This window comes from Anoplophora glabripennis, unplaced genomic scaffold (assembly GCF_000390285.2).
Source record: "Anoplophora glabripennis isolate ALB-LARVAE unplaced genomic scaffold, Agla_2.0 scaffold57, whole genome shotgun sequence".
NCBI classification, from domain to species: Eukaryota; Metazoa; Arthropoda; class Insecta; order Coleoptera; family Cerambycidae; genus Anoplophora; species Anoplophora glabripennis.
The window spans coordinates 1,646,981-1,674,277 of NW_019416296.1; the positions used below are offsets into that span (position 1 = coordinate 1,646,981).

A 27,297-nucleotide genomic window follows, 5' to 3' on the forward strand; every position below is an offset into this window, starting at 1 on the left:
CTGTGTTATGAATATTATGGTTTTGGCCATCTCGCATATTATTAGAGATATACGATTAGCTATCAAACTCTACAGGTTATTACTGAAATTCTAGAAAACGTTCTATATAAAAATATACAGGGCATTCTATTTAAAAAAACAGGTTTGGTACACCTCGAAAATGCAACATTTACTGAGACAAAAATGATTTTACTGTACAAAAAAATGTTATAAAATTATTCAAATTATAAATATGTTTATAAATCATTGAAAAATTTTTATACCTAAGGGTAAAAAAACAAGCTAGTTAATCATCACAAGGAAATTTTATATTATAGTGTTAGGTATTTGATTATTCTATATCTACATATTTTTTTAGATGTAACCGAAGTGGCGTTTGTCCCTGACGCTCACTCAGCCTCAAACAGCTCCGATAGCGACCACTTGAGTGTTTCTGAATACATCGCCATAGGAGTGTGCTCTATCCTTCTTGGTTTAATTTATGTGGCTTCCGTTTTCCTCTACATTCATCTTAGAAAACGCAACAACTTGGGATCCAGTGGCAAAAGCGGACTGGACAGCCAGAGCCTAGCAGCCGTTGAGGAAGGGCTGGTGAAGAACAACCCCTTGCTGTCGATTTCCTCCCATTTTCCTCCAACGGATTCGCTCTATAGCGATTCTAACAGCTCTGACACAGATGTTACACCAGATATCATCCAACACCATGACGACAGAAAGAAGCACGTAAGTAAATCTGTCTTTGATGAATGTATCGAATAAATGGGGAAAAAAAACAGTTTAGGATTTACATTATGAATAAACATTGAATTTAAATACTAAATATTTATTTAAGTAAAAAGTAATTCATATCACAAATAAACTGAATTACTTGGCATAAAAAAACGAAATGTTAACTAAAATACATAAATACGCAATTTAAATATTCAAATAATCCGAGAAATCAAATATAATAAACATTACAGTTCTCTGTATGCAATCCAGTGACTTATTTGGACTAAAAAATGCGCTATTTAACTCAAATATATCTTTTTTCTGTATATATATATTTAACTAACCGGAAATATACAGGGTTCTTCACGGTAAGTGGCCTATTAGACGTTTCAGAGGAACCAAAGACAATATGACTGAAATTTTGTTTAGGGGGTTATCAGATATGTTCACTTCAATTAAAATAATGCCATCAACGTAGCACTTCGTTATTTTAAATGGAACACCCTATATATTATTGCATTATCGACAAGATAAATTACAAATAAGTCAAAAATGTTAAAGCCTACCTACTACTAACCTAAATCTAACCGTTTTCGAGATAATCGTCATTTTATAAAAAATTTGACGGATGCAAGCGTTTCGAAAATTCCTTATATCTTTCTTCGTTCTGGGAGCTTTCACTTGCTTTTCAGAATACACGAAGAACATAAGAAGAACAACCTTTCGCTATCAAAATTGCCTGAAGGAAATTATACTAAGTGTCTCATTTTTCACGTTACGTTTTGAAAACTTAAAACCAACAAAACTTTATAAATTCAAATGGAACACCCCGTATTTTTCTGCAGCATATTATAGAAAATCAAATTCTCTTTTCACCGATATAGGTATTGTAGGGGTTACAGTTTCAATTTTCTCAGATATTTGCGGTTTACTTACATTTTCAATAATACTACGTTAAAATATCATCAAATTTGCCTTGAGAGGCAAATATTAGTATTGACTATTGTCAATCAGTATTCTATAAGTACCAAGTATTTGCTCGACAAGAAAAATGCAAAACAATTATTCTAATGAAGATATTTTAAATCTATTTTATATCCATGGAACATTCATCGTGAATCAACGTTGATGGCATTATTTTCATTGAAGAGAACATATCTGATAACCCCCGTAAACAAAATTTCAGAGTGTCATATTGTCTATGGTTCCTTTGAAATGTTTAATAGGCCACTTACCGTGAAGAACCCTGTATAGGAGTAATATATTATTTTAATCCTCAACAATAACTGTATTTCAGATGCAAATTACATCTGCTATGATCCACCCCCAAAAGGAACTGTACTACCTCAGCTCGCGTTCTTCCCCATTTTCATCGTCCGAACCAATTCTCCAAGATTCCACGACAAATGAAAGGCTTCCAGAAGAAAACGTGTCCATAGTGGAAACCTTGGAAGGAAGGGAAGACAGACCGGATAATGTAAGAGCTCTAAGTGGAACCGCCAGGAAGAAGTTATACTTCAATCCCGCATACTTTGAACCAGAACTGATGTTGGTAAGCATACATTTAGCCGCCTCAATTTCAATGTTCTATCGCCTCATTTTTGTAGGCTCCACCTCCAGCAGCTTTGGAATTTCTCTCGAAAATTCGCGAGGTGATTGCGATAGCCAAACAGAAGATGGCTACGAAAAGGTTCAGCCCGAGTTTGCTCTACATACCAGAAGAAGAGAACTACTACCCTCTGGAACCGTCGTATGAATATTCACAGTCTGTGAGTAGACGGGGCAGCGCTATAAGCCTAAAAAGAGAGAACAGCAGAAGGAAAACCTGCACCGGGTGTCCGGGTTGCGAACCTCAAGACTTCAAATCTTACAGCGGGAAACTACCAGAGCTTCCTTCTCTGGGTGCATGTCAGAACTGTACGACTTCAGATGATAGCAAACAGAGGAGTATTAGGAAATGGTTGGAAGACGTGCCCATACTTAGATCTGGAAATGACCAGTCGCTGCACCGAGATTCAAACAAATCCACGAACGCGATGCGCAGGATACGGTCTCCGACGAGGTCGCTCCCTCCGGATAATTTCGACACGCGCGACCAAGAAAGGGCTCTGTCGCCAAGACCCGCATCCGAAAGAGGGATACATCACGATTTCTACCAACGAGAGTACAAAGCTGTAAAATCGAAACAGTTCCACAAAGAATCAAATATGACCATGTATCGAAGAGAAGAAAATTATTACGAGACCTTACCCATTGATAGAGGAAAAGATGTCATGATGAATTTTCCTCCACCCGATATGATACACGAGGCGATGGTCGTGGATAAATCTGAAGAAAAAATAACGACTCTGACCAAAAAACAAATGAATGCCGTTATAAATGAATTGACAGTGCAACGCAACCTCCTCATACACCCAAGTGACTCCCCGATCGCTGATAAACAAGGTCTTCCTATTGACTACGAGACTGACAGTTTGGAAAGATCCGGAAATAAAGGTTTGTTGATTATCACAGCCCCATAAAAAAAAGTATCGGATCTGGTATTCAGACCCATGTATTTTTTTTCCGCTGAATCCGAATCTGCCTTCAGATTTGGCCCAACGGGAAAATTAAAAAAACAGGTCACAAAAAACGTCATTTACGATCAACGAAAGTTATAAAAAATTAAATTACTCTACCAGCTCACTAGACGTATGATTTTTCACTTGTTTAATTCCAATTTATCATCATAAAGTCAGACAAGCTGGTCCAATTTCATTCAAAAACAGAAAATAGATCAAAACACCATTTTCATGGCATAATTCGTGTTGCAGAGTTCTGGATCCATCTTTTTATCCACTCACCCATTTATGAATTCATACATCTTTCTATCCAGTCGTTCATGCATGAATACGCATATTTATTCATCCACCTGTACCACCTATAAAACCTACCCATCCACCCATCTATTCATCTACTTTTTGTTACGTTTTCGTTGAAACGCTAAGTCACACAGTCAATCAGGGTTGTCGAGTTCGGGGACGTCGTTTTTCTTTTCTGCCAGAAATAGTTGGATTTCTTCAATCAAGTTAAGAAATCGCTGTAGTGTCAACCCACGACTTAGCCACCTTACTTCAGTGTAAAACAGGAGATCACCATATTCGCTTTCAATATCCTCGAGAAATTGTTTGAATTGTCGGTGATTGAGACCTCGTGATTTTATAAAGTTTACGGTAGGTACTACAACTTTCATAACATTTTCAAATCCCAATAATTTTGAACAGAGGGCCTCTTGATGTATAATACAATGAAACTGCATTAATTCCTTGGTATTTATGTTTTTAGTTTGTAAATATGTTTTTAACAGAGTTACTATCCCAGATGTACTTCCAACCATTGAAGGTGCTCCGTCAGTTGTAATTCCAGATATTTTCGTTAAATCCAAATCCATTATAGAACATTTTTCTAGAAGAGCTTTGAGCATGTCACTTCCCCTGGTTTGACTTGTCAAAGAACTCATACCAATCAGTTCTTCACTCACTTCAAAATTTTGCGTTACACCTCGTAAAAATATTAATAGTTGAGCAGTTGAACTTATATCTGTAGATTCGTCGAGCGCTATAGAAAAATACTCAAAACTTCTCGATTTCGTAGCTAATTGCTCTTCTATATTATCTGCTAATGCGGTAATTCTTCTTTGAACAGTCATCCGATTTAACTGAATTTTTTCAAACTTCTTTACATTTTCCGGACAAATTTTTTTTGCGGCGATATCCAAACATTGCTTAACAAACTCACCATCTTTAAAAGGCCGACAAGTTTTCGCTATTATTCGAGATATTTCAAAGCTAACTTCAGTGGCTGTTTCAGCATCTTGAATTGGTTTTGTAAACATAGATTGCTGGCCTATTAGTTCCCGTTGTAAAGTGGAAATTCTTTGCGTTCGATTTTCGCCAGTTAATTTGGTAAAAGTTGGATGCTGGGTTTCATAGTGCCTTTTCACATTATATTCCTTCGGAATAGAAACACTACTCTTGCATATTAAACAGACAATTTTGTTATGCGATGAAATAAAAAAGTATTTTTCGGTCCAAATATCATGAAACTGTCGATTTTCATCTTCAACCTTACGACTACGTTTCTTACTGGGGCCTGGTTTATCCATATCAAAATTAATATTATATGTTACAGTCGGTAAAAGCCAAGTTCGAACGACGAAATATTTACTCGTCACAGATTACAGTTCTCAAACAGTATAACGTTCGCTTATCCGTAGTCAAAACTTAACTGCCCCGGTAGCCGGCGATGCGTCGTATTTATACGAGTTACCAAACATCGAGAACCATCCACTTTGTTCGGGGATCGACATGTTTCGCGAATCTGTAATCTAGTTGATGCGACAGATTTCTAGTCTCGTAATAATATGCTTGGACCGGAGCGCGGCGAGTAGAATACTTTTAAAATTCGTTGGCGGGCCGCATAAACATCGACAGCGGGCCGCATGCGGCCCGCGGGCCGTGGTATGTGCATCCCTGGACTAAACGAAAGCGTAACCCTTTGCATAGATCCTTTGAAGAAAAGAGAACACGTTCTAGCAACAATAAGAATGATTTGTAGATAGTTTTATTGCATTCTCAATCTGCAACACGAATTACGCCATGAAAATTGTATTTTTAAGCATTTTGATCTATTTTCTGTTTTTGAATGAAATAGGACCAGATTGTCTGACTCTATGATGATAAACTGGAATTAAACGAGTGAACAGTCATACGTCTAGTAAGCTGGTAGAATAATTTAATTTTTTGTAACTTTCGTCGATACTTTTTTTTTGTGGGGCTGTGTTATTTATATCGAGTTACAAAGTTTCTTGTTGCTGGAAATAACAGACGTAAGTGATGAATTAAATCACCATAAAACAACAAATGAAAATGTCATCACTTGCTACTGTTCGATATTTCTCTCTGATTAATGGTTGCTCTTTATTTTAGGCTTTTCGACTCCAACCGAATACGCAGACGTTTCGTCGTCCCAACCCAGTCCTAGCTTAAGCACCGCCCTTCCCGACCAAGAGGAAATGACCATGAGGAACGCCATCTTCAACAAAAAGACCGGGAACATGACCATCTCCAAAATCAACATGGACATTCTCCAAGAAGACGAGCACGATTACGAGCTTATCGTCCTGAAGAAAGGCACCGTGATCGACGGAAAGTTATACAAGCTACCTGAACTCTTGCAGAGGAACAACGGTTATAGCCTGGTAAGCGAAGTTTACGTGAACAACGGCTACAATTATGGTAGCAACCCTTCCACTCCCACCGATTCAAGTTGTTCCTCGCTGGAGAAGAAATCGTTGAAGGTGCGTTACGAAGAAGGACTGGATAAACCTGGGAGGTTACTGATCGAAGTGGAAGACTGCCCCGACAACTATATTCCCGTAAATGATTCCGACGGCTTCGAACCGGATACGCTGGACAGGAAGCCTAGTAAGAAAGAAACGAAATCTAAAACAAGCGAGGACGTCGAATTTGTCGACTCGCTAGAACGTCCCAATCAGATCCTTCTTCGAACCACTGGAAGTTTCAGGAGCGATTCGATGACAGTGGAGACGGAAAACGTTGAGGCCAGCAACTTCAACAGAGCCTTTGGTAGCCTGCGGGAGATATACGAGGCTAAAGCGCGGGGAGTTATTTCAAAGGAAATAGACGAGAAAGAACTTCGTTCGTTTCTAAATAATAACGACAATGAAGGAAGGTTATTGACGCTAGAGGAACGGCATTCGAAGAGGCAACGCTCGAAGGGGATCGTCCAGCCGGACGTGATTCCTCCTCCACCCCACGACGGTTCTCCCATTTACGAGCGTCCGAAACCTCCAAGGAAGATTATGACGGGTAGGTATGTTTTCAAAGACCATTTTTCATACCTTCCTCCACAAATCATCATATTTTCTACAACATAATTATATTTTCTCCAGCAGATATCCAAAATCAATAAATACATTATATAAATGATGAATATTTAAGTGAGGGTAATATTTTAGATAGTTCACAGTTCGGTTTTAGAGAAAATTGTAATACCACAGACGCCGCTTTTAAATTAATAGAAAATATTTACGCTTGCTTGGAAAATAGAGAAATTCCGTTATGCATATTTTGTGACCTGTCGAAAGCCTTTGATTGCATTGATCATCAGATATTATTAGATAAACTTAATTACTATGGTATAGTTGACACAGAAAGAAATTGGTTTAAAACATATTTAGTTGCAAGACAAATGTGCACTGAAATAATTCAGATCGACGGTTGTATAACAAAAAAAATTCGCTCGGAGTTTGCGACAGTTCAAAGCGGCGTGCCGCAAGGATCTATTTTAGGACCACTTTTGTTTTTATTGTACGTTAATGATATTGTTCCTAATTTCCCAAACGTAACATTTTCGTTATTTGCTGACGATACCAGCTTGTTGATACGGGAGACTAACAGAAATAATTTAATTCAAAAAACTCATAATATATTAGAAAGTATTTCTGATTGGTTTCTCGCCAACAAGTTGGTTTTAAATTGCAGTAAAACTAACAACATAACATTTCAACTACGCGGAACGACAGACATTATTCTAAAATTAAACGATGATCAAATCCAACCGGTAAATTCAACGAAATTTCTGGGAATTTATATAGACTCTCAACTAAACTGGACCGAGCATACTTCTAATTTAAAAAATAAGTTAGGAAAAGCCATTTATGCAATAATAACCATAAAAAGAAATGTTGATTATTGTACAGCAAGAATTGTATATTTTGCTTACTTCCAAAGTTTACTGCAATATGGAGTAGAATTGTGGGGGGGGTCTACTGGTTTCATAGATATATTTATGATACAAAAAAAAGCTATTCGAATTTTGTGTGAATTGTCTTGCAGGGAGTCATGCCGAGGTTATTTTAAAAAAATAGGAATATTTACTCTAGCTAACTTATATATCTACAGAGTAGCTATTTTAATTCATAAAAACAAACATTTAATAAACACACCAAGTGACTTCCATGGTTACCCTGTAAGACGGCAAAATCTCGTATTACCAAAATATAATTATACTACAACGCGTAATGGTGCATTGTACACTGGTATTAAAATTTATAATACATTACCGTCTTATCTGAAATCATTAAATTACAAGGCATTTAAACGTAAATTGAAAATATTTTTAAAAAATTATGAATTCTATTCTTTAAATGAATATTTTTTAAGTATGAGATAGTAGAGCGGTTTATCACGTCCTGCGAAACAAAAAATAGTTTAAACGTACTTAGTTTATGTGTGTGATTAAATTTACTATCAAATGTTTTCGGATTTAAATATGTTGTTTTTTCAAGTATTAATTTTTTTATCCTAGTCAGCTGTATATTTATTGGATGTAATTAAGCAAGGTCATAATTATAGTAATAATTATTGGGGTTGTTGACAACGAAATACTTTCCTTACACCTTTAATTAGGTTTGCTGTTACGTATATAAAATGTAGTAATACTACAAAAATGTAAAATAATTATAATTTGCTGTAACTGAAGGAAATAAATGTTTACTTACTTACTTACTTACTTACTTACTTACTTACTTACTTACTTACTTACTTACTTACTTACTAAATACATTAAGTAAAGAAGGTTATATCACACATACATATAATTTTGGTATTAAAAACATTGAAACATCTCAAAAACACTAAATACGTTGAAATAATTCAAAAACTTTAACATACTTCGAATTATGTTACAAATGCCTAGAAATACCTTTGATCTTCTGTTGTTGACCTTTAACCTTTTACAAGTCAGTCATTAACTTTGAAATTTTTGATTTGCGACCTTTGATCGTCCCCTTTGACCTTTATCTTTAAAGTTTGATATTTTAACGATTTTTTATTTATTTCCTGAAACTACTTGGTATATATTTTAAAGGCGTTTTGACATATTTCAATGCTTTCTCGTACTTAATGCAACTTTTTTATAGCTTTTTTTAGTTTCTGAAGATGATTCGGCTAATTTTGAAACTATGGTGATGTATTTCGAGATAATTATTTCAAAGTAACGAGCGTTCAAATAAAAACGTGGTCGAAGTTGGCTCTGACACATTGGACGTAGGGAGTAGCTTATAGCGACCAACTTAACCTCATTTCTCAACGAGCTGTATAGCAGCTGTCAGTTTCAATAACGTTAATGACTATATAACTTTATTTTAAAGAATAATCGTGATAACAATAACAAACAATTAAAGGAGCTGCGGAAAGTGTCCCCCTCCTTGTTATAACAATAAATTAAAGCAGCTGCTGAAAGTGTCCCCCTCCTTGTTCCAAGCACTTTTCACACCTGTTCCTCAAAGAATTAAAGACATTTTCTAAGATGCTCGGGGTATTGTTAATTTCACGAATCTTGTCTATAAGTCGAGCCTGCAGATGGTTTAAATCAGGAATAGGCAGTTCAAAAATAGTGTTTTTAAGGTAAGGCCACAAAAAGAAATCACACGGCGTAATATCACATGACCTCGGTGGAAATTCATGTTCAGCATTGAGACTTATTAGTCGATTTTGGAAAACTTCCCTCAACATATTCATCGTCTCGCCTGCCGTATGTGCCCTTGCGCCATCTTGTTGAAAGTAAAAGTTTGTAATTTCGTTTTCTTCCAGCTGGTTAACAAAAGGAGCGATAATTTCTTCTCTATACCTTTGCGCAGTAAGAGTACCATTAAAAAAAATAGGTCCATAAATCCTCCTTCGATTGAGAGCACACCAAACTCCAATTTTTTGAGCGTGTAGAGGGCCCTCGACAAAAAAGTTATCTGGTTTTTCAGAAGACCACATTCTCATATTCTGTGAGTTTACGTAACCACTTAAATGAAACCAGGCTTCATCAGAAAAAAAGGTGATATTATGAAGTTCACCGTAGTTGTTTAAAAACCATTCACAAAATACAGCCCGTCGCGGAAAATCAACTTCATGAAGTTCTTGCTGACAAGTTAAACGATAGGAGAACAAACGCAAATCTTTTTTTAACACTGTGTGGCAGGTACCGACTGATACTCCCACCATTTGTGATAAAACACGTACAGAAGTTCTTGGCGCATTTTCCATTATTTGTTGGACATTTTCTTTTAATTCTTCAGTCCGCTTTTTAGGTCGGCCGCTTCCTTCTTTTCTTGTTACACTGCCCGTTTCACGAAAAACATTAACACAACGCTGAACTGCACTTTGAAAAATTTTGTACTCAACAACGCCGGGAAATTGATTTTGAAATTCTATGAAACATTCCTCAATAGAATACTTCCATATTCCATCAATCTTGCGTCCATTTCTAAAGTAGGACTCTATGATAAACACTTTTTGTTCTTGAGAAAACACCATTTTAAACGCTTTTTAAAACGAAAATATTCAAATTGATAGCGGCGATATAGCGCTTTGACAGATGACGTTTAAGTTCATTTGCTATACGCTACGCCCTACGTCCAAATTTTCAGAACCAACTTGACCACGTTTTTATTTCAACGCTCGTTATTTCTGGTATTTTAAAGTATTTCTGGTGTTTTAAAAGTATTTGAGATATTTCGATGTATTTAGAGGTTTTCTCAATATATCTCGAAACATTTTGAAGTATTTTAACATTTTCAAGATATTTTGACGTATTTCCAAGTACTTCCAGTTTTTTTGCACATATTTCGAAGTTTTTGAGGTATTTTGATGTATTCAGAAATTTCCTCGAAATATCGCAAGACATTTTTGGAGTATTTCGAAATTTTTGAGGTACATATTTTAAAAATTTCTACGCATTTCGAAGTAATTCCAGGTTTTCTCTATCTATTTCGAAATACTCACAGTTTTCAAAGCATTTCAATTGTGATATTTTGAAGTATTTCGAAAGTCCAAATTATGTATTTCGAAGTAATTTCAGTTTTTTTCGATCTATTTCGAAATACTTCACAGTTTACAAAATATTTCAACATATTTAGATGTTTTCTCGAACTATTGAGAGGCATGTTATAGTATTTAGAAGTATTCATAGTATGTATTATGAAGTTTTCGACTACCTAAAAGTAATTACAGACTTTTCGATATTTGTTGAAATATTTCGAAGTATTCGAGATATTTTGAAGTATATGCAAGTATCCAAGTTATGTATTACGAAGTAATTCTAGATTTTTCTTTTGAAATACATCGAACTTTCCGAAGTATTTCAATTACTATCAAGGAATTATTTCAAAGCATCGACGTTTTTTGTGGTAATTCCAGATTTTTCGATTATTTCGAAATACTTCGAAGTTTTCGAGGTATATTAATGTATTTAGATATTTTAGTATTGAAAGACAAGTATATTATTTCGCAGAGCAATGTATGTAAAGTTTTAAACGCATTTCAAAGTAATTGCAGGTTTTTCGATAAATTTCGAAAATATGTAGAAGTTTTTGAAATATTACGAGGTATTATCAGTCATAGAGAGAGAGCTAGTTTGAGCATCTTATGTTAGACCATTATCTAATGTAAATGTTAAAATTATATTAATAATTTCAGGATATATATCATCATGCATTAAAATTGCTTCAAAATACATCAAAATTAGTCGAATCAGATTTAGAATATTTCAAGATCTGTAAAATATGTCACAAAACACAAAACACTTTCAAAAATATCCAAAATAACTTTTCAATGCGATAAAATAACTACTTAAAATACGCAAAATGTATAAAATTATTAGTAAAATATGGTGTAAAGTTGAAACATGGGATAGAAAAAATTAGCTAATAACGTGGGGCCAAAAATGCTTATTAAAAGTTTTCAAGTTGATAAAATTACCAGAGATATATTAAAAAGAAACTGCAAAATCTTTCTCTGTTTAATTTAGGCATTATAATTTAGAAACACCTTGTTCAATTTGACAAAATGATGTTTATAATGGAAAATAAATACGCAATATTGTTTCAGCTGAAGATTTAACCTCAAGAGCTGACGTGCCCCCAAAAAACTTACTAAGCAGGAGTGCCAGCAACCACAAACATGCAGATAAGCCACCTGACCATTGCTACAGCTGTTCTGACACTCCTGATTACAGACTGTGTCTTGTCCAGAAGTCGAAGAAAGACGGAAACATAACGAACCTTATCCAGACGAAAGACGTGATCCTAAAAAAAGACAACAACAACCAGTTCATTCTACACGCGTCCAAACACATCCCACCTTTCTTCAGACCAACCAAGGGAGGCGACATCCAGGGTAAGAGCAAAAACCAAAGACGAACGTGGCGGAATACCCTCAAGCCTGAAGACTCAGGTTACCTCAGTACCGATTCCAACGAATCCTTGGCCAAAAACCAGGTCAATATCTCCGAAGTCTTCGAGAGTGACACCGACGAGAGCTTGGGAGACGGCCACAGCGAGTCGGGTGCCGAAAGTGTGGAGACGCATTCGGTTTTCTTCGGGAAATACCAGAGGAAACCGATGAGTTACGGTGGGTACGCCTCTTTGGACAGCGGTGTGATAGGTGGGGACGATGGACACACCAGCAGTGATTCGGAAACTGTAAGTTACACCACTGTGATCCCAGTTACAGTCAGTAGAGGATTATATGATTTGTAAGTTACTGTTACACTCACCAAGTTAGATGTGTCACTGTCATATGTAATTAGCTGAAGAATCTAGTCCAATCATAAAATGTATAGAAGCTGTAGGTTTGTTCCAACTCCCATAAAACTAAACAGTCAATTGAAATTTAAATCAGTTTTAAAGAGACTTTTAATCTGATGACCTGAAGTACGAACCTTGATCTGGTAGTATCACCGTCTTCTTTAAATTGATATTTCAATATTCCGGATATAATGGAGTCAAGATAACTTAAAATTACGCATTATTTCGTAATAATTATGGGAAGCATGGATTTTCCTAATACTTTTTGAAATTACTTGGAGATAAGTATTAGAAAAAAGTTACAAACTTATTTTTGTACGCTAATTGTTTTTTAATTGTTTAAACAATAATAAATAGTTTTTTTAAGAACATTTAAAATAATTCAATGAATTTTAAATCAAATTCTTTAAAATTGACAATATAGGGGGTTTCCGATGTCGCTGAAAAAGAATATGAAGTCGGAAAATGAAAATTCAAAATGGCTGATCCAATATGGCCGACTATTTTAAATAATTTATTTAACAATTATCGATTTTAAATCAAACTCGCTCATACTTGTAATTTTAAAATAAATAAAACTATAAGTAACAAAAAAATATTTGGTGTGCTCACTGCTTAGCTTCGTCACCCAAATTCATATCTGTGTCTACCTCAATAAGAGAACTTATATTCACAATTTCAGATACAGAATATATACGTTTTAAAATGAATATTAAATCAACGTTATAAACAAAACGTTATTATTTTGCTGTTATAACAATTTTCCACTTATTACTATAAATAAAAAAATTATTTTTCGCTGGATTTACTTTTTTAAGGTGGTTTTAACTAAATTCTTTGATGATCTATAAGGTATGGCCTAAAAAGTAAAATTTGTGATTTTTTAAAATTATTGAATGTGTTGGGGTCAATATTTTTTAAAATTAAATTTTTAAGATTTTTTCCATATCGCTCACTATTTCAATTGTCATTTGAAGAGTAATCTGTGAAAGTTACAGATATTTATTTTAAAAATTAAAAGAATGACAATTAAATTAAGGGCATAAAATGTTGATAGTCGGATGACTCTTCTTTCATTTAAATTTTCGTGAGGTCGATTTAATGAATTAGATCAAAAGTTATAACAAATTTAATGTAGCGCGCTCGAGGCTGCGCGCTCTTCGAGAGCTATACTTGGGGGCCGCGCGTTTCATTTTTCGTACATTAGAAAAAAAATTCTATTTTTTTTAAATTAATTTTTTTTATATATTTTGCAAAAACTGTAATTTTGCAACTAATTTGTTAAATAAATAATTTAGCGTACACTCTGCAGTTGGTAACTTTTTATATGTTGTTTCTGACAACTTCATACAAAGCGAAAAATAAAAAGTTCTCTCTTCCAGTAATTTCCGCGCAAAATCTATCTTGACTCCACTAATATGGATTTTTCAAATCTTTTGTATTCGATTTGGCTTTTATAAGTTTGAATTACAAATTATTAAAAATATTATAGAATGATAGTGAGTCACTAAAGAGATAATGAACCAAGATGAAGATGAAGACTATACCCAAACGGATTTGAGACAAACCTAGCACTGATTCAGGATGTTAACTTTTCAGCCTACTTGGATAGTGTGCTAATAAACATACGTGTAATGGTAACTAATATCGACGCCGACGAAAAATAATATATATGTTTAATTTAGAGTATTTATAACCGTTTGCAATATTTGTTGTGATATATTTTAATGGCCGGAAGTGCAATATGATCTAGTTTAGGGCGGAAGGCAATATTAATTATAGGAATATCCGATAGTGTAGATTTTTTCTGGTATCTCAAGATATTCAAACACATAATTATACATAAACTGAACACTATATTAATATTATCATTGGACACTGTTGTTTTCTAAATTAAGTCAGCTGAGATGTAAAAAAACTTCGACTTCATTTTGAGAGTGATCTCGCAGTCATAGTTTTAAAGTTACAAATATCGTTTTTATCACATTAAATGTGGCTCATTTTTTATTTTTTTATAACCAGTATTTCGTTGGTTGGTTATTCTGTTAATCTGTTCGAAAGTTGTGAGCAGAAATATGGTCCCATGTTTTCTTTACATCTCAATTTCTGGGATGACACCCGTTTGCGTGAGCGAATATCGCAATGAAATAAACTAAGAAGAAAATAGACGGAATAGAATTCAGTATTTGAAAGGACAAATAATTTTAACCATAATGACTTTTCATAAATATAGTGGATGATGATTGTTTTTTTTTTATTTTATTCTGGTTTCAATTTCCGAATTTGTCTTGAGATATAATAATTTGCCAAATAATGTTTAAGTGATTAGATTGTAATTGAGTGCAATATCTCGTACCTATTTTTTTTTATTTTTTTTGTGTCGTTTAAGATGTGCAATATTTTCGATTTTATAGATAAAAGGTGTCCCACAAGGAACGCAGAATTTCATATGTGGAAAACAGATTTTATTAATTAAAAAATTGGCGCAAAGTTTTTTACATGTTTTTAAAGAGTAGACATTAAATATGAAAGCAGATATCGGACAGATGTCCTCTGCAATTCATTTGGCATACTCTCAGTTACACACTCTCCGTATTTGTAATGAATTTTCACAATCTTCACCGCTCATCCCTTGTGACCTTACATAAAGCTGCCAACTCTTCTCTGGCGCACATTTCAAATCCTGCGTTAATTTTGGGACACCTAATTTAAAAGTGCGTGATAATATACAACGTAATGTGCAATATTTTATATTTTCTTAGCTATTAGGGTTTTATAAGTGCAATATTTTTTAATATTCGTTTAAAATAATTTAATTTATAGTTGTATTTGAAGTATTTGTAGAAGAGTATTTGAATTGTTTTTACCTTTTGTAAATAAATTATTTCTTCATTGTTTATTAAGACATATAACTCTCTAAAAATATATCGCTAGTATTAAGTTATATTGCTCCTTAAAAATTGACTACTATATTTCATTTCAAGTAAGCATAGATTATAAATCTTTTATTCTTACTTTCAATAAATTAGACTCTTTACAGAAAGTATAAAATTATCGACTTTAACAGCAAAAGTTAAATTTTTTAATGTCAAAATCAATGGAGTTCTTGATTTTGTTTTATTATATACATATCATGTTAACCTGCCAAAGTGTCTCAGGATTCAAGTCGTTCTCTATATATTTTCGTCAAAGGAAAATACATCTATTAGCTAAAAATCACTTCAATTGTTTCTGTTTAATATATTACATTATTATACAAAATATTTTGTACAAACATATAAAATGGTTTATAAGTAGTAATATGCTTTTCTTGCCCTACTGAACTTTATATTGCTGTGGTCACTATTGATTAAGGATATTACACTATTAATAGAACAACAGAAACTCTTGATACTATATAACCTTTTGTCAGGGAAGAGTGTATACAAAATCTGTTTATAGCCTACCCAGGTCCGCCATTCTATTAAAGGATATCGAAAAACAATTATATCGAAGCAGAATTTAACTAAATATAATAATAAAGGAGTTTATTTTTTAAATTTATTATTTGGGACGTGCAATTTGGTGTTTTGATAGCAGTTAATATCCCAAATAACTACATTTGTTCTGTAAATTTTGACACCCTTCAGTATTTTTAATTAAGTGTTTCGACACGAATATGTTACAAACAAGCATTAAGATCGGTATCGCTGATTAAAGCCGTCAAACATTATATTCGAATCTTCACAGTCCTAAGATATCCTAGTCAAAATCTGCTTTTAAACTGCTATTCCATCTTTGGTTGATTAATACAACGTTGTGTATATAGACCGGAGTTTGTGCAAACTTCAAAGTACCTGTGCGTTTGGGTTAAGGTTAGGGGTGATCTCGAATTTTTCTTAAAAAATTAAAAACAAAAACGATATCACAAAATAAATAAAAACTTGTTCACGTATAAAAGCCTCTCCTGTTTTCAAATGGTGGAGGTACTTATTTTTCCTAAATATTAAATGACTTGCTCAGTTAATAAAAATTTAGATATAAGATATAGTATAGTTACAGTTTTATTTAAGATTTTAATTTAATGTAGACTGAAAAAGTTATGTTAGCTTTAAATGCATCTAAATTAAATCGCAAATATAAAATGTTTTCAATTTTTTTACTGTATGCCAATTTATTATTGAGAATATTGTTACTTTAAGCATGTGTTTATATCGTCTATGTTACAAATATGCAATACCTTTTATTTTTGTTACTTTATTTTGAAAATTTTGTTACTTAGATGTATTTAATATATTCTGTTACTTTTTTAAAACTTGTTTTAATATTTCCCTATTCATTTTTTCCCTAGAAAAAAATTTAAAAAATAAAACTATTTACGATTTGATTTCTCCATTAAAAAAACTGATATAATAATTAACCATGTGGCATAATTACACTTAATAAAAAAATTTTTAATCCTGCTACCTACTTAGGAATAATTCAAAAACAGTCCCTTAATAGTTTACGATAAACAAAAACTTACCTTGTATTTGATAACAGATCTAATCTTCAAAATGGTTGCGAGTCGAATGCAGAAGTCCGGAAAAAATGGGCGACGGGAAAAACTTTTTTCCCTCATAAAAATTGGAAAAACATTGAAAATTTGATATTTTTTTAAAATCTGGAATATAAGGAGTTCTAGCTACTACCACAGACAGTGGCGGCTCGTGAAGGAGGACTCTGGGACTCCGCCCCCCAGATATTTTCAAACTATACTTAAAATAATGTATTTATTTAAATCAATAAGAAATCTAAATGGTATGCATTCAATATCTCTTGGATGTTAGGTTGGTTGCATAAAGTGCATGTACTCCGTGAACGTAGCTTAGATTAATGCCATCTGCCATCTATGATCGTACCAACGAGTTATGTTTGACCGTGCGCGCAATCCCCATTCCATCGCGGACCGTGAAATCTGAGTCCATCGTGCAAGCATATTTTTACATATGATTGGATAAATTGGCACGAATGGCACGTGGAGGGGATAGGCGACGATAGGCTCGCGAGCTTTGTTTTGGGACTCCATGAGGCAGTAACCCGTATCACTGAAGTGTGGTTATACGTGGTTTGTTTTTGCTTTGGCGCTTTTTAAGACATATTTTATAAGTTTAAGTTTAAAATGAGGGTTTGTGAAATAAAAAAAACTTGTTATTAGTCATTTAAGTTTAGAGGAAAAAGTCGAATTGAAAAATAACGGACGTCCAACGCCAGTGTTGAATTTAGTTCAGGTGCAGAAAGAGTGCAAAAGTGGGCCGGCTTTCGCAAATTTGATAAAAACATTTATGATAAGACCATGTGGTTGTGTGGTTGTGACCAAACAAATAGATTTTTTTGTTTTGTATGTATATTGTTTGGAGGAGGCGAAGAAATCTGGACGAAAACTGGAGTTTCTGACTTGAAACATTTAGAAATTAAAATTAAGAATCATGAAAATTCTCCTAAACACAAAAATAAGTTGGTGAGTTTTTTACTTTTAGGAAGAGTAAACTTTGCTTCTTGTTTAAATAGTGCTTATGCAGAACAAATAAATAGTCATAACGAAACGGTTAAGAAAAATCGATTGTTTCTTTCAAAAATTATAAATATCTTAAAACTATGTGGTACATGTAACCTTCCTCTTCGTGAACATAATAAAAAAAGTGACTCGGTAAACAAAGGGGTATTTTTAGATCTGATAGACTATACTTAGTGCAAAAATTGATCCCGTTTTAGATAAACATCTTAGTGATGCCCATGTTTTTAAAGGAACTTCAAAAACTATACAGAATGAACTATTACAGTAATCTACATAATTATATCGTAACTGGGTTGGTTGATCGATTATCCACTTCAGCCCCCACACGTTGGAATTTTATTTCTCGCATTGTATCTAAGTAGCTACTTTACACACTGACAGTATTCATTTTGGGGTACTTGCAAAACACAATGACCTTCAAATTCCTTAAAATTTTCCCCCCACACCCCCCGCAGCTCTTATGATGTACGTCCCCTTTTCAAAATGCGCCCCTCCTGTATTCAAACCCACGGGCCGCCAGTGACCACAGACAATATAGCTTATATATAGCCTACTATTTTGTCTGTGATCAAAGTGATGCTCACTGTTTTTTCCAACTTTAATGGAATTGTGCAATTTGAACTGTCGTTACAAGGTGAACCAGTGAACCGTGTACTATCAAGGCGTTTTATAATGCTTACGTGAAAAAATCCGCAAAAAGGGGCCATAGTTGTGACGAGCAATGATTCCTGTAGACAGTACGTCTGCCCACCTAGCTTTGTCAATTCGTCAATACTGTCCTCCGTCACCCTCCTTACTCGTCAGATCTGGCACCTTGCGAGTTTTTTCTAATTTCCGAAATTAAAATCATTGTTGAAAAAACGCTGCTTTCAGACTATTGAGGACATTAAAGCAAAGAATTAAAAGGCCTTTTCAAATGAAGCTATCCTGAACTGCTTAGTGAAATGGAAACACCGCGCTGGGAAAAGTGTGTGAATAGGAGAGGGGAGTGCCTTGAAGTTTGGTTATTTCCTGAACAGACCTCGTACATTCGTGCCTTTCAAAAAATTGTTGACGTTTCGAAAATCTGTTTTACATGTTCTGAACTGACAATGGCCTTTCATTTGTAATAATTTTTGACAGTTCAAATGTATTTGGTTTTGCCTATTTCCATTGTTAAAGATGATGTTTATTCCTTTATTTCTGACCGGGATATTATAAGCTTATATCGTCATAGTTACGCTATCAATAAAGAGAGTCATAACTCCCTTGGGACATTATAGATTCTATAATTCCCTCCACCTTTCACAAGTAAAAATAAAATGAAAAATGCTAATATACATATATGTGTATATATTTATGAAATGAAAACTGAACCATATTTTATTTATTTGCGTCATTACAAATAATAAATGTACAATTTTGAAATGTTCCCTGAAAATTACTACCGCCACTGGAAACAATTTCTTCTTTTGTATGACTGGAGCTTCTGTTCACTACAGTCGAGGTACCTGCCTCTTCTAATGGCAAAGTAGACAACATACGCGCCGTTTTATTTCTCAATTCGATGCTATCCTCCAGATACCCCTCCGCCACCGTGGAACTTTTCCAACCTCCGTGTCTTTTTAAGTTAGTCATAGTTGCTCCTGCATTAGCTAGAGCAGTAGCAGAAGTGCGACGAAGGCAATGTCCCGTATAGGAAGATGGGTTTGGCAATCCTAAATACATTGCGATTTTGCTGGGAATTTTCCCAAACATGTTTTTTCCAATTGGCTGAGATGTACATTTATTTTGTCGGAAGCGCAAAAAAAATCGTTCAATACCTTTAGGACGCAAAGACATATAAAGTCTTAATAAAGGCAAAGCAGAGAACTCTTTTTCATCCACAATTGTAAATTTCTTCGATACACCAGTTTTACTTTCCGGTACGTTCACTACCATAACGGAATCCCGGTCCTCTATATCCGATATCTTCATATTCAAAAGTTCCTGACTTCTGCATCCTCCAAAATAACCCATAATCAAAACAACCTAAAACAAAAAAAGGAAATAAATACACACAAAAAGGAAAATAAGAAAAAAATTACCTTATGCAATAAATGAATTTCATTAGGAGCGTTCTTTAGAAATCTGATAACATCATTAGGAGATAAAACAGCAGACTTTTTCGGCTTATAACTCTTACTCTTCCGTTTCAAAAAAGCCTCTAGTTCATTGAACTTGGCGATATCTCGTTTCTCATGTATATTCACCTTCGATTTTAGCATTGACCATTTAGTCCATAAAGAATTCGGACTATACGTTTCTGACTGCAACGAATAAACAAAATTACTACCAAATCTACCGAAAAACATAGAATATTCCTTACCAATTCTTGAAAATATGCCAGTAATACAGTTTCAGTGGCATCTTTTGGCATAACATTATTCCGTGTCAGCCACTCCAGATATATCTTGTATTCTTTTTGGTATACGGCTTCACTTTTCGATGGAATTAATGATTCTCTTGCTTTTTCAGCTTTTTTCAAAATCTGCTCCATTATATTTGGGGTAGAAAACACGTTTTTAACGCAAACACAGCTTGATAACAAAGTACTGTTTATAAGCAAGTAACAATTCTGTTTATAAACACGTAACATAGCAACAACCTAGCAACAACAAAACTCTTATAATCAATGGTACCTGATTCAAATATACTGGGAAGGTAATAAATTGGTACATTTTTTCCGTTTTAAAAATAAACAATATTTTATTGAAATCGGTCAGAAATAAAATTATCTATGTACCACGGGAATTAATGAGCCTTAATAACCTCAGGCAATTGCTGTCCCTCGGGCGGGACGCCCTCGGGACGCAAACTTTGCCATCGGTAATTAAGGCCCTTATAATTCCCTAGGTACATAAATAACTATTATTACTTACTTCACCTTTTCGAAACCCGCGATATACAGTGGAATGCATTTTGTATTTTGTATTTCTCTGCTTTTTTCAGTGTGAGATTTTTGGTTGTGCAAAACCATTTTCATAAAAAATAGCCATTAGTACAAAAGTTTATTTGATTAATTTTTTAACTGTTGTTCACGGGTAGCAAAATACCAGAAAAATGAAGAAAAAAAACCGTTAAATTGAATTTGTAAAATTAGTCTTTTCTGAGAATCATTTTCTAGTTTGCTTTTATGCTGAAATTTGGTTCAAAATACCTACTTGAGGTATATAATAATAATAAGTGGCAGTAATTTCTTTTCAACCCCCGGCTCGAGGTGAAAAAAATATATAAAGGAGTTTTTCTAGATAACTCAAAAATGGTAACAGCTCTTATAAAAGTTGTAGAGTATAAAATTCTACATAAAAATGGCCTCTTGACTTTTTCTTGTATTATTAAAATTAACAGAGTTAGGGAGGCTAGAAGTTAAGGGATGATTTCAGAAATTTAGAAAAATCATAAGCAGAAAAATGAATGGATTTTATATTTTTTTTAATCTACTCTAAAAAATATAAACTATCTTTTGAGAGAAATAAATATATTTTTTAATTTTTAATAAAAAAGTTATAATTTCACAAAGCGAATGTAATTTTTTCTTTGTCGTAAAACAAAATTTCGAAAGCAACTTTTCATTATTTCAAATAATCAATCGAACGGCATGGAAAAAAAATGTGTCATAAAAATTAACGATTAAAAAAATTGAAATTGATATCTTTTTTATTAAAAATTAAAAAATATATCTATTTCTCTGAGAAGAAAGTTTACATTTTTTAGGGTAGATTGAAAAAAATAAATATAAAATTCAGTCATTTTTCTGTTTGTTATAATTTTTTTAATTTCTGAAATCATCCCTTAAGTTCTAGTCTCCCTAACTCTGTTAATTTTAATAGTACAAAAAAAAGTCAATGGACTATTTTTATGTAGAATTTTATGTTCTACAACTTTTAAAAGCTCTAGCTCTTACTTCTTTTGGGTTATCTTGAAAAACTCCTTTATTTTATCTTGCCTCAAACTAACTTATATCAAAAATTCAGGCAAGTTGACCAAAATTGCCGATTTAAAGGCCTATTTAATTGGACTATTTGTATCTATTCTTTGTTTTGTTTCTTTTTATTGTTTTAATTAAGAAAAATTATATTTACAACTTGTGAATTTTTATTTGAGTTCTACTAGTTTTACATTTGAGAGCATCTCCATTGCGATTATATAAATTTTGTTAAAATATGTAAATTTCTAATTCATTCACATTTATTCCAGCAAAATATACTTGAAAAAATATTTTCATAAGTATTTTGGGTTTTTATTTCGAGTTTCTTCAACCACTTTTTTTCAACTTTTTGCTTTGTACGAAGCAGGGTTTTTTTACAATATTTCCGTTTTTCTCCGAATTATTAAATCTCTTTTCAAATGTAAATAAACTAAAAATAACGCAGATATTAACACATTTATTTATTACAGTACAGAAATTAAAAAAAAATACGTTTTAATTTTGAACAAGTACTGAAGAATTTAACAGCCTAATGCCTAATCTACACACCTTATGATTTATTTTAGGAGGCATTCTTTGTTACAAAATAAAGCAAAAGGTTCTCTGCGACACACCTTTTCACTCTCCACATCACATCAATCATCTGATGACTGAGAAGTGGCTTTTAGTAGTCTTAGATAATGTGTATTTGTCTCTAGTTGCCTTTCAGCGAATTTTTGGTGAAACTCATTTTTGTCTGGATCTTTCGTTCCTTGCGATTCGCGTAAAAAATTCATCACGCAATTTATTTCTCTCTTTACACACTCCTTTAATTTTGACGTTTCTTCTTCTACGGATATCCGTTCTGGGTGCTGAAGTTCGTAATTTTCGTACAATCTCTCTGGTATTATCAAAACCCCAGGGATATTTTGATGCAAGTGGTGAAGAAGGGACATCAAACTATCCATATTTCTATGAAAAAAATCAGTAAGTATCTTTAACTCGTGGTGAACAAATTTTTTAATACCTGGAGTATATGACCACATTGTAGGCACGTGCGTTAGCTTCTTTAGGTGCGTGAAATATCAGCAAAGAATCATCAAATTGCGGCGATAATTTATGGGCAACGAATGCTTTTCGACAACTTGCTGCAATTTGAACCTTGCTGAGAGAACATAAAATTTCGAAAGTGCTATCGAAGGAATTGGGCCACTCTTGAGGTAAAATCAGTACTAAGTTAGTTTCTTCGCTACTCGAAACTGCTGTTACGATATTTTTAGTGTCTCCATTCAACAATGAACAATTGTGCTAAAATAAAAGATCATTTCTTGAAAGGTTTTAGAATATTTTTTATATATAAGGTGTCTCAATATTCCGTATACGTGGAGCTATCACAATTTCCTGCAATCACAATAAGCGGATTTAACAAAACTTACCTCTATGTTAAGTAGCTTCGTTCAGCCATTAGAGAGCATTAGAATAGACAAAAATAGTTATTTTTGTCTCAACAACGCGAAATGGCACTTTTGCTTCAAGTTAGCAAGGCAAAATGTCCATTCGAGAATGCAATCAATTTGAATCAAAAAGGTTTAGGCGCGGTATCATAAAGATAGAAACCTAATCAACAATACAAATTAGTTTGAAAAAGTAATGTCAGAATTATACAGGGTGTTCCTAAATAAGTGTCGCAACGGAAAACTGTAAATTCCACTTGAAAAAAGAAACATTTTTTCCTCTTCCATTTTTCTCTCCGGGCTTTCGTTTTCGAGATACACGGTGTCAAAACTTTATTTTTTTTTAGTTTTTCGCCAATATCTTAGGAATCGTTTGAACTACAGGACTGAGCTTTTATACACACATTACCACTATTAATAGCTACTTTTTTCGAACCCTTCTCGAATTCATTGGACGTGCCAGTGGTGGAGATTTTAAGGTATCGTAAGGGTTTTTCCCCCCCTAAATTTTACGCCACTGGAAAAATTGACTTTTGACAGCAAATTCTAAAGCGCCAATGAATTTTACACAATAAGAGTTCTCTTGGTTCATTGCTCTAAAGTCAACCGTTTTCAAGAAAAATGACTTTTTATGAACAAAAGCAAACATTTTGCTAACGTTTCGAAAATTTTTTACATTTTGCATTTTGCATTTTGAACATTTTGCAAGTGCAAGTAACTGAACAGAACATCCGGAGAACGAAATGCATCGTTTATGAAATCCATGTCAATACTATCGAAAAGTTGACCGATAGAGGTGAAGCCGCAGCGGCAGAAAGAAACATGATTAGAAGATGTAATGCGTGCATTCAAGCCAACGGACGTAATTTTGAACAGTTTCTGTAAATTTTACTCGCCAAATTGATAAAAAAAAGTTAAAATCCTATCTGTTGTTAAATTTCGTTAAAATTGTTAATTATTACTACCTATTTTTTGAATTACAAAAGATTTTCGAAACGTTAGCAAAATGTTTGCTTTTGTTCATAAAAAGTCATTTTTCTTGAAAACGGTTGACTTTAGAGCAATGAACCAAGAGAACTCTTATTGTGTAAAATTCATTGGCGCTTTAGAATTTGCTGTCAAAAGTCAATTTTTCCAGTGGCGTAAAATTTAGGGGGGGAAAAACCCTTACGATACCTTAAAATCTCCACCACTGGCACGTCCAATGAATTCGAGAAGGGTGCGAAAAAGTAGCTATTAATAGTGGTAATGTGTGTACAAAAGCTCAGTCCTGTAGTTCAAACGATTCCTAAGATATTGGCGAAAAACTAAAAAAAAATTAAAGTTTTGACACCGTGTATCTCGAAAACGAAAGCCCGGAGAGAAAAATGGAAGAGGAAAAAAATGTTTATTTTTAAAGAGGAATTTACAGTTTTCCGTTGCGTCACTTATTTAGGAACACCCTGTATATTGTAATTCATATTCCAGCAGCGTTTACCAGAAGTATTGGAAGCAGCACAAAGTGCTGTTTCACAATTAATCTCCAAAAAATCGTCGAAACAGTATGAGATTGCCTACAACGAATTCATAGGGTGGTGTACTGGCATATTTCGAACATAAAATTAATAAAATTAAACCTTCGACGTTATAGTCAGTATATTTCATGTTAAAAGGTACACTGAATGCCAAAAATAATGTAAATATCAGAAAATTTCTAAAACTAATACCATATTTGAAAAGCAAATCAGTTAGATACCGTCCGAAAGAGGCCAGAATTCTAACAAAAGAGGAAATGGAGAGATTTTCACAAGAAGCACCTGAATATAGATTTATGCTAGAAAAGGTAATTCAAATCAATATAAATCGATCGAATAGAAGACAAAGATTCAATTATTATTATAACAATTCCCGATTCCAAAAATCATACTTCCGAGATGTTTTGCGATTTCAAGTCCAGACCAAATGAAGATATACAAATAATGTGCTTTACTTCCGACAGTTACTACAAGTCGAAGATTTTTTGTGAAGTATGTCAGGGAAAAATGTGGTTGGCGTCAACAAAATAAGGATTGTGTCAAAAGAAACAGCAACTTATTTCAATTTGCCTCATCCGGAAACTTATACAGGGTATTACTTTAGACGTTCTTCCGCCACTCTGTTAGCCGATGCAGGGGCCGATATTACCACCATTAAACGACATGGGGGGTGGCGTTTTAGTATGGTAACGAAGACATATATAGAAAGAACACCCAGAACTGAAAGCTACGATAACTGACAGCACTGGATCTGGCATAAATTTAGATTACTGTAATATCGGCTCTTTCAATTTACATGTACTGCAAAATAAATTGTAATCGTCCTGTTTATAATTGTTACTGTTTTGTATTGAAATGTTATATTACTTATAATGTATATTGGTTAATTAATAAAATCGTAAATCGTTCTAGAACAAAAAGACTTTGGCGTTCTAGAACATAAAAGTATTTTGCAGCTAAGTAACAAAAAAACTCAGTTTGTTAACTGAAAATTTAAAGAAAATGTAGACTTTCGATGACCNTACATAAATAACTATTATTACTTACTTCACCTTTTCGAAACCCGCGATATACAGTGGAATGCATTTTGTATTTTGTATTTCTCTGCTTTTTTCAGTGTGAGATTTTTGGTTGTGCAAAACCATTTTCATAAAAAATAGCCATTAGTACAAAAGTTTATTTGATTAATTTTTTAACTGTTGTTCACGGGTAGCAAAATACCAGAAAAATGAAGAAAAAAAACCGTTAAATTGAATTTGTAAAATTAGTCTTTTCTGAGAATCATTTTCTAGTTTGCTTTTATGCTGAAATTTGGTTCAAAATACCTACTTGAGGTATATAATAATAATAAGTGGCAGTAATTTCTTTTCAACCCCCGGCTCGAGGTGAAAAAAATATATAAAGGAGTTTTTCTAGATAACTCAAAAATGGTAACAGCTCTTATAAAAGTTGTAGAGTATAAAATTCTACATAAAAATGGCCTCTTGACTTTTTCTTGTATTATTAAAATTAACAGAGTTAGGGAGGCTAGAAGTTAAGGGATGATTTCAGAAATTTAGAAAAATCATAAGCAGAAAAATGAATGGATTTTATATTTTTTTTAATCTACTCTAAAAAATATAAACTATCTTTTGAGAGAAATAAATATATTTTTTAATTTTTAATAAAAAAGTTATAATTTCACAAAGCGAATGTAATTTTTTCTTTGTCGTAAAACAAAATTTCGAAAGCAACTTTTCATTATTTCAAATAATCAATCGAACGGCATGGAAAAAAAATGTGTCATAAAAATTAACGATTAAAAAAATTGAAATTGATATCTTTTTTATTAAAAATTAAAAAATATATCTATTTCTCTGAGAAGAAAGTTTACATTTTTTAGGGTAGATTGAAAAAAATAAATATAAAATTCAGTCATTTTTCTGTTTGTTATAATTTTTTTAATTTCTGAAATCATCCCTTAAGTTCTAGTCTCCCTAACTCTGTTAATTTTAATAGTACAAAAAAAAGNTTTTACAGTGGACCAGTTTCCAGTGCCGTGCAGAAGTGTATTTTTAAATCAATTTCGAACTCACCTTTTTGATTTTTTCTGTACAAAATTGTATTTGTAAGGGTCCCCTGTACATCCAGAATTTTTTTTTTTTTGGATAAGTTCTGAATCACCCTGTATAATAACAAAAAGTGACAGCAATTTTCTTTTCAACCCCGGGCTAGGGGTGAAAAAATATAATATAAAGGAGTCTTTCAAGATAACTCAAAAGGGGTAACAGCAAGAAAACTAATAAATATATCCATTTCTCTGAGGAGAGAACTGACAGCACTGGATCTGGCATAAATTTAGATTACTGTAATATCGGCACTTTCAATTTACATGTACTGCAAAATAAATTGTAATCGTCCTGTTTATAATTGTTACTGTTTTGTATTGAAATGTTATATTACTTATAATGTATATTGGTTAATTAATAAAATCGTAAATCGTTCTAGAACAAAAAGACTTTGGCGTTCTAGAA

At 33.2% G+C, this 27,297-nt stretch overlaps 3 protein-coding genes across 5 annotated transcripts in view; 1 reads left to right on the plus strand and 2 right to left on the minus strand.

Moving 5' to 3' along the window:
* The window catches only part of LOC108917509, a 107,963-nt gene extending 93,746 nt beyond the window's left edge, over nucleotides 1-14,217 (plus strand). Inside the window, exons 6-12 of the mRNA XM_023453967.1 lie at nucleotides 359-723; nucleotides 2,009-2,263; nucleotides 2,319-2,899; nucleotides 2,936-3,207; nucleotides 5,679-6,581; nucleotides 11,655-12,247; nucleotides 13,845-14,217. Of these exons, the coding sequence (XP_023309735.1) occupies nucleotides 359-723; nucleotides 2,009-2,263; nucleotides 2,319-2,899; nucleotides 2,936-3,207; nucleotides 5,679-6,581; nucleotides 11,655-12,247; nucleotides 13,845-13,871 (2,996 nt within the window). The 3' untranslated portion in view covers nucleotides 13,872-14,217. The remainder of the gene's footprint in view (nucleotides 1-358; nucleotides 724-2,008; nucleotides 2,264-2,318; nucleotides 2,900-2,935; nucleotides 3,208-5,678; nucleotides 6,582-11,654; nucleotides 12,248-13,844) is intronic.
* A 5,012-nt stretch (nucleotides 14,218-19,229) lies between these two features.
* Nucleotides 19,230-20,736, minus strand: LOC111691341. Its single transcript, XM_023453970.1, has 3 exons — nucleotides 20,236-20,736; nucleotides 19,955-20,176; nucleotides 19,230-19,898 (listed from the first exon to the last, which is right to left on the minus strand). The coding sequence occupies exons 1-3, from the start codon at nucleotides 20,503-20,505 to the stop codon at nucleotides 19,251-19,253; spliced, it is 1,140 nt and encodes a 379-aa protein (XP_023309738.1). The 5' UTR covers nucleotides 20,506-20,736; the 3' UTR covers nucleotides 19,230-19,250.
* Nucleotides 20,737-22,279: 1,543 nt separating this feature from the next.
* LOC108917533 overlaps nucleotides 22,280-27,297 on the minus strand; it is a 43,767-nt gene continuing 38,749 nt past the window's right edge. For all 3 annotated transcript variants that reach the window (XM_018724180.1, XM_018724179.1, XM_018724178.1), the window contains exons 4-5: nucleotides 22,844-23,124; nucleotides 22,280-22,788 (exon numbers count right to left, since the gene is read on the minus strand). In XM_018724180.1, the coding sequence (XP_018579696.1) occupies nucleotides 22,473-22,788; nucleotides 22,844-23,124 (597 nt within the window). In that variant the 3' untranslated portion in view covers nucleotides 22,280-22,472. The remainder of the gene's footprint in view (nucleotides 22,789-22,843; nucleotides 23,125-27,297) is intronic.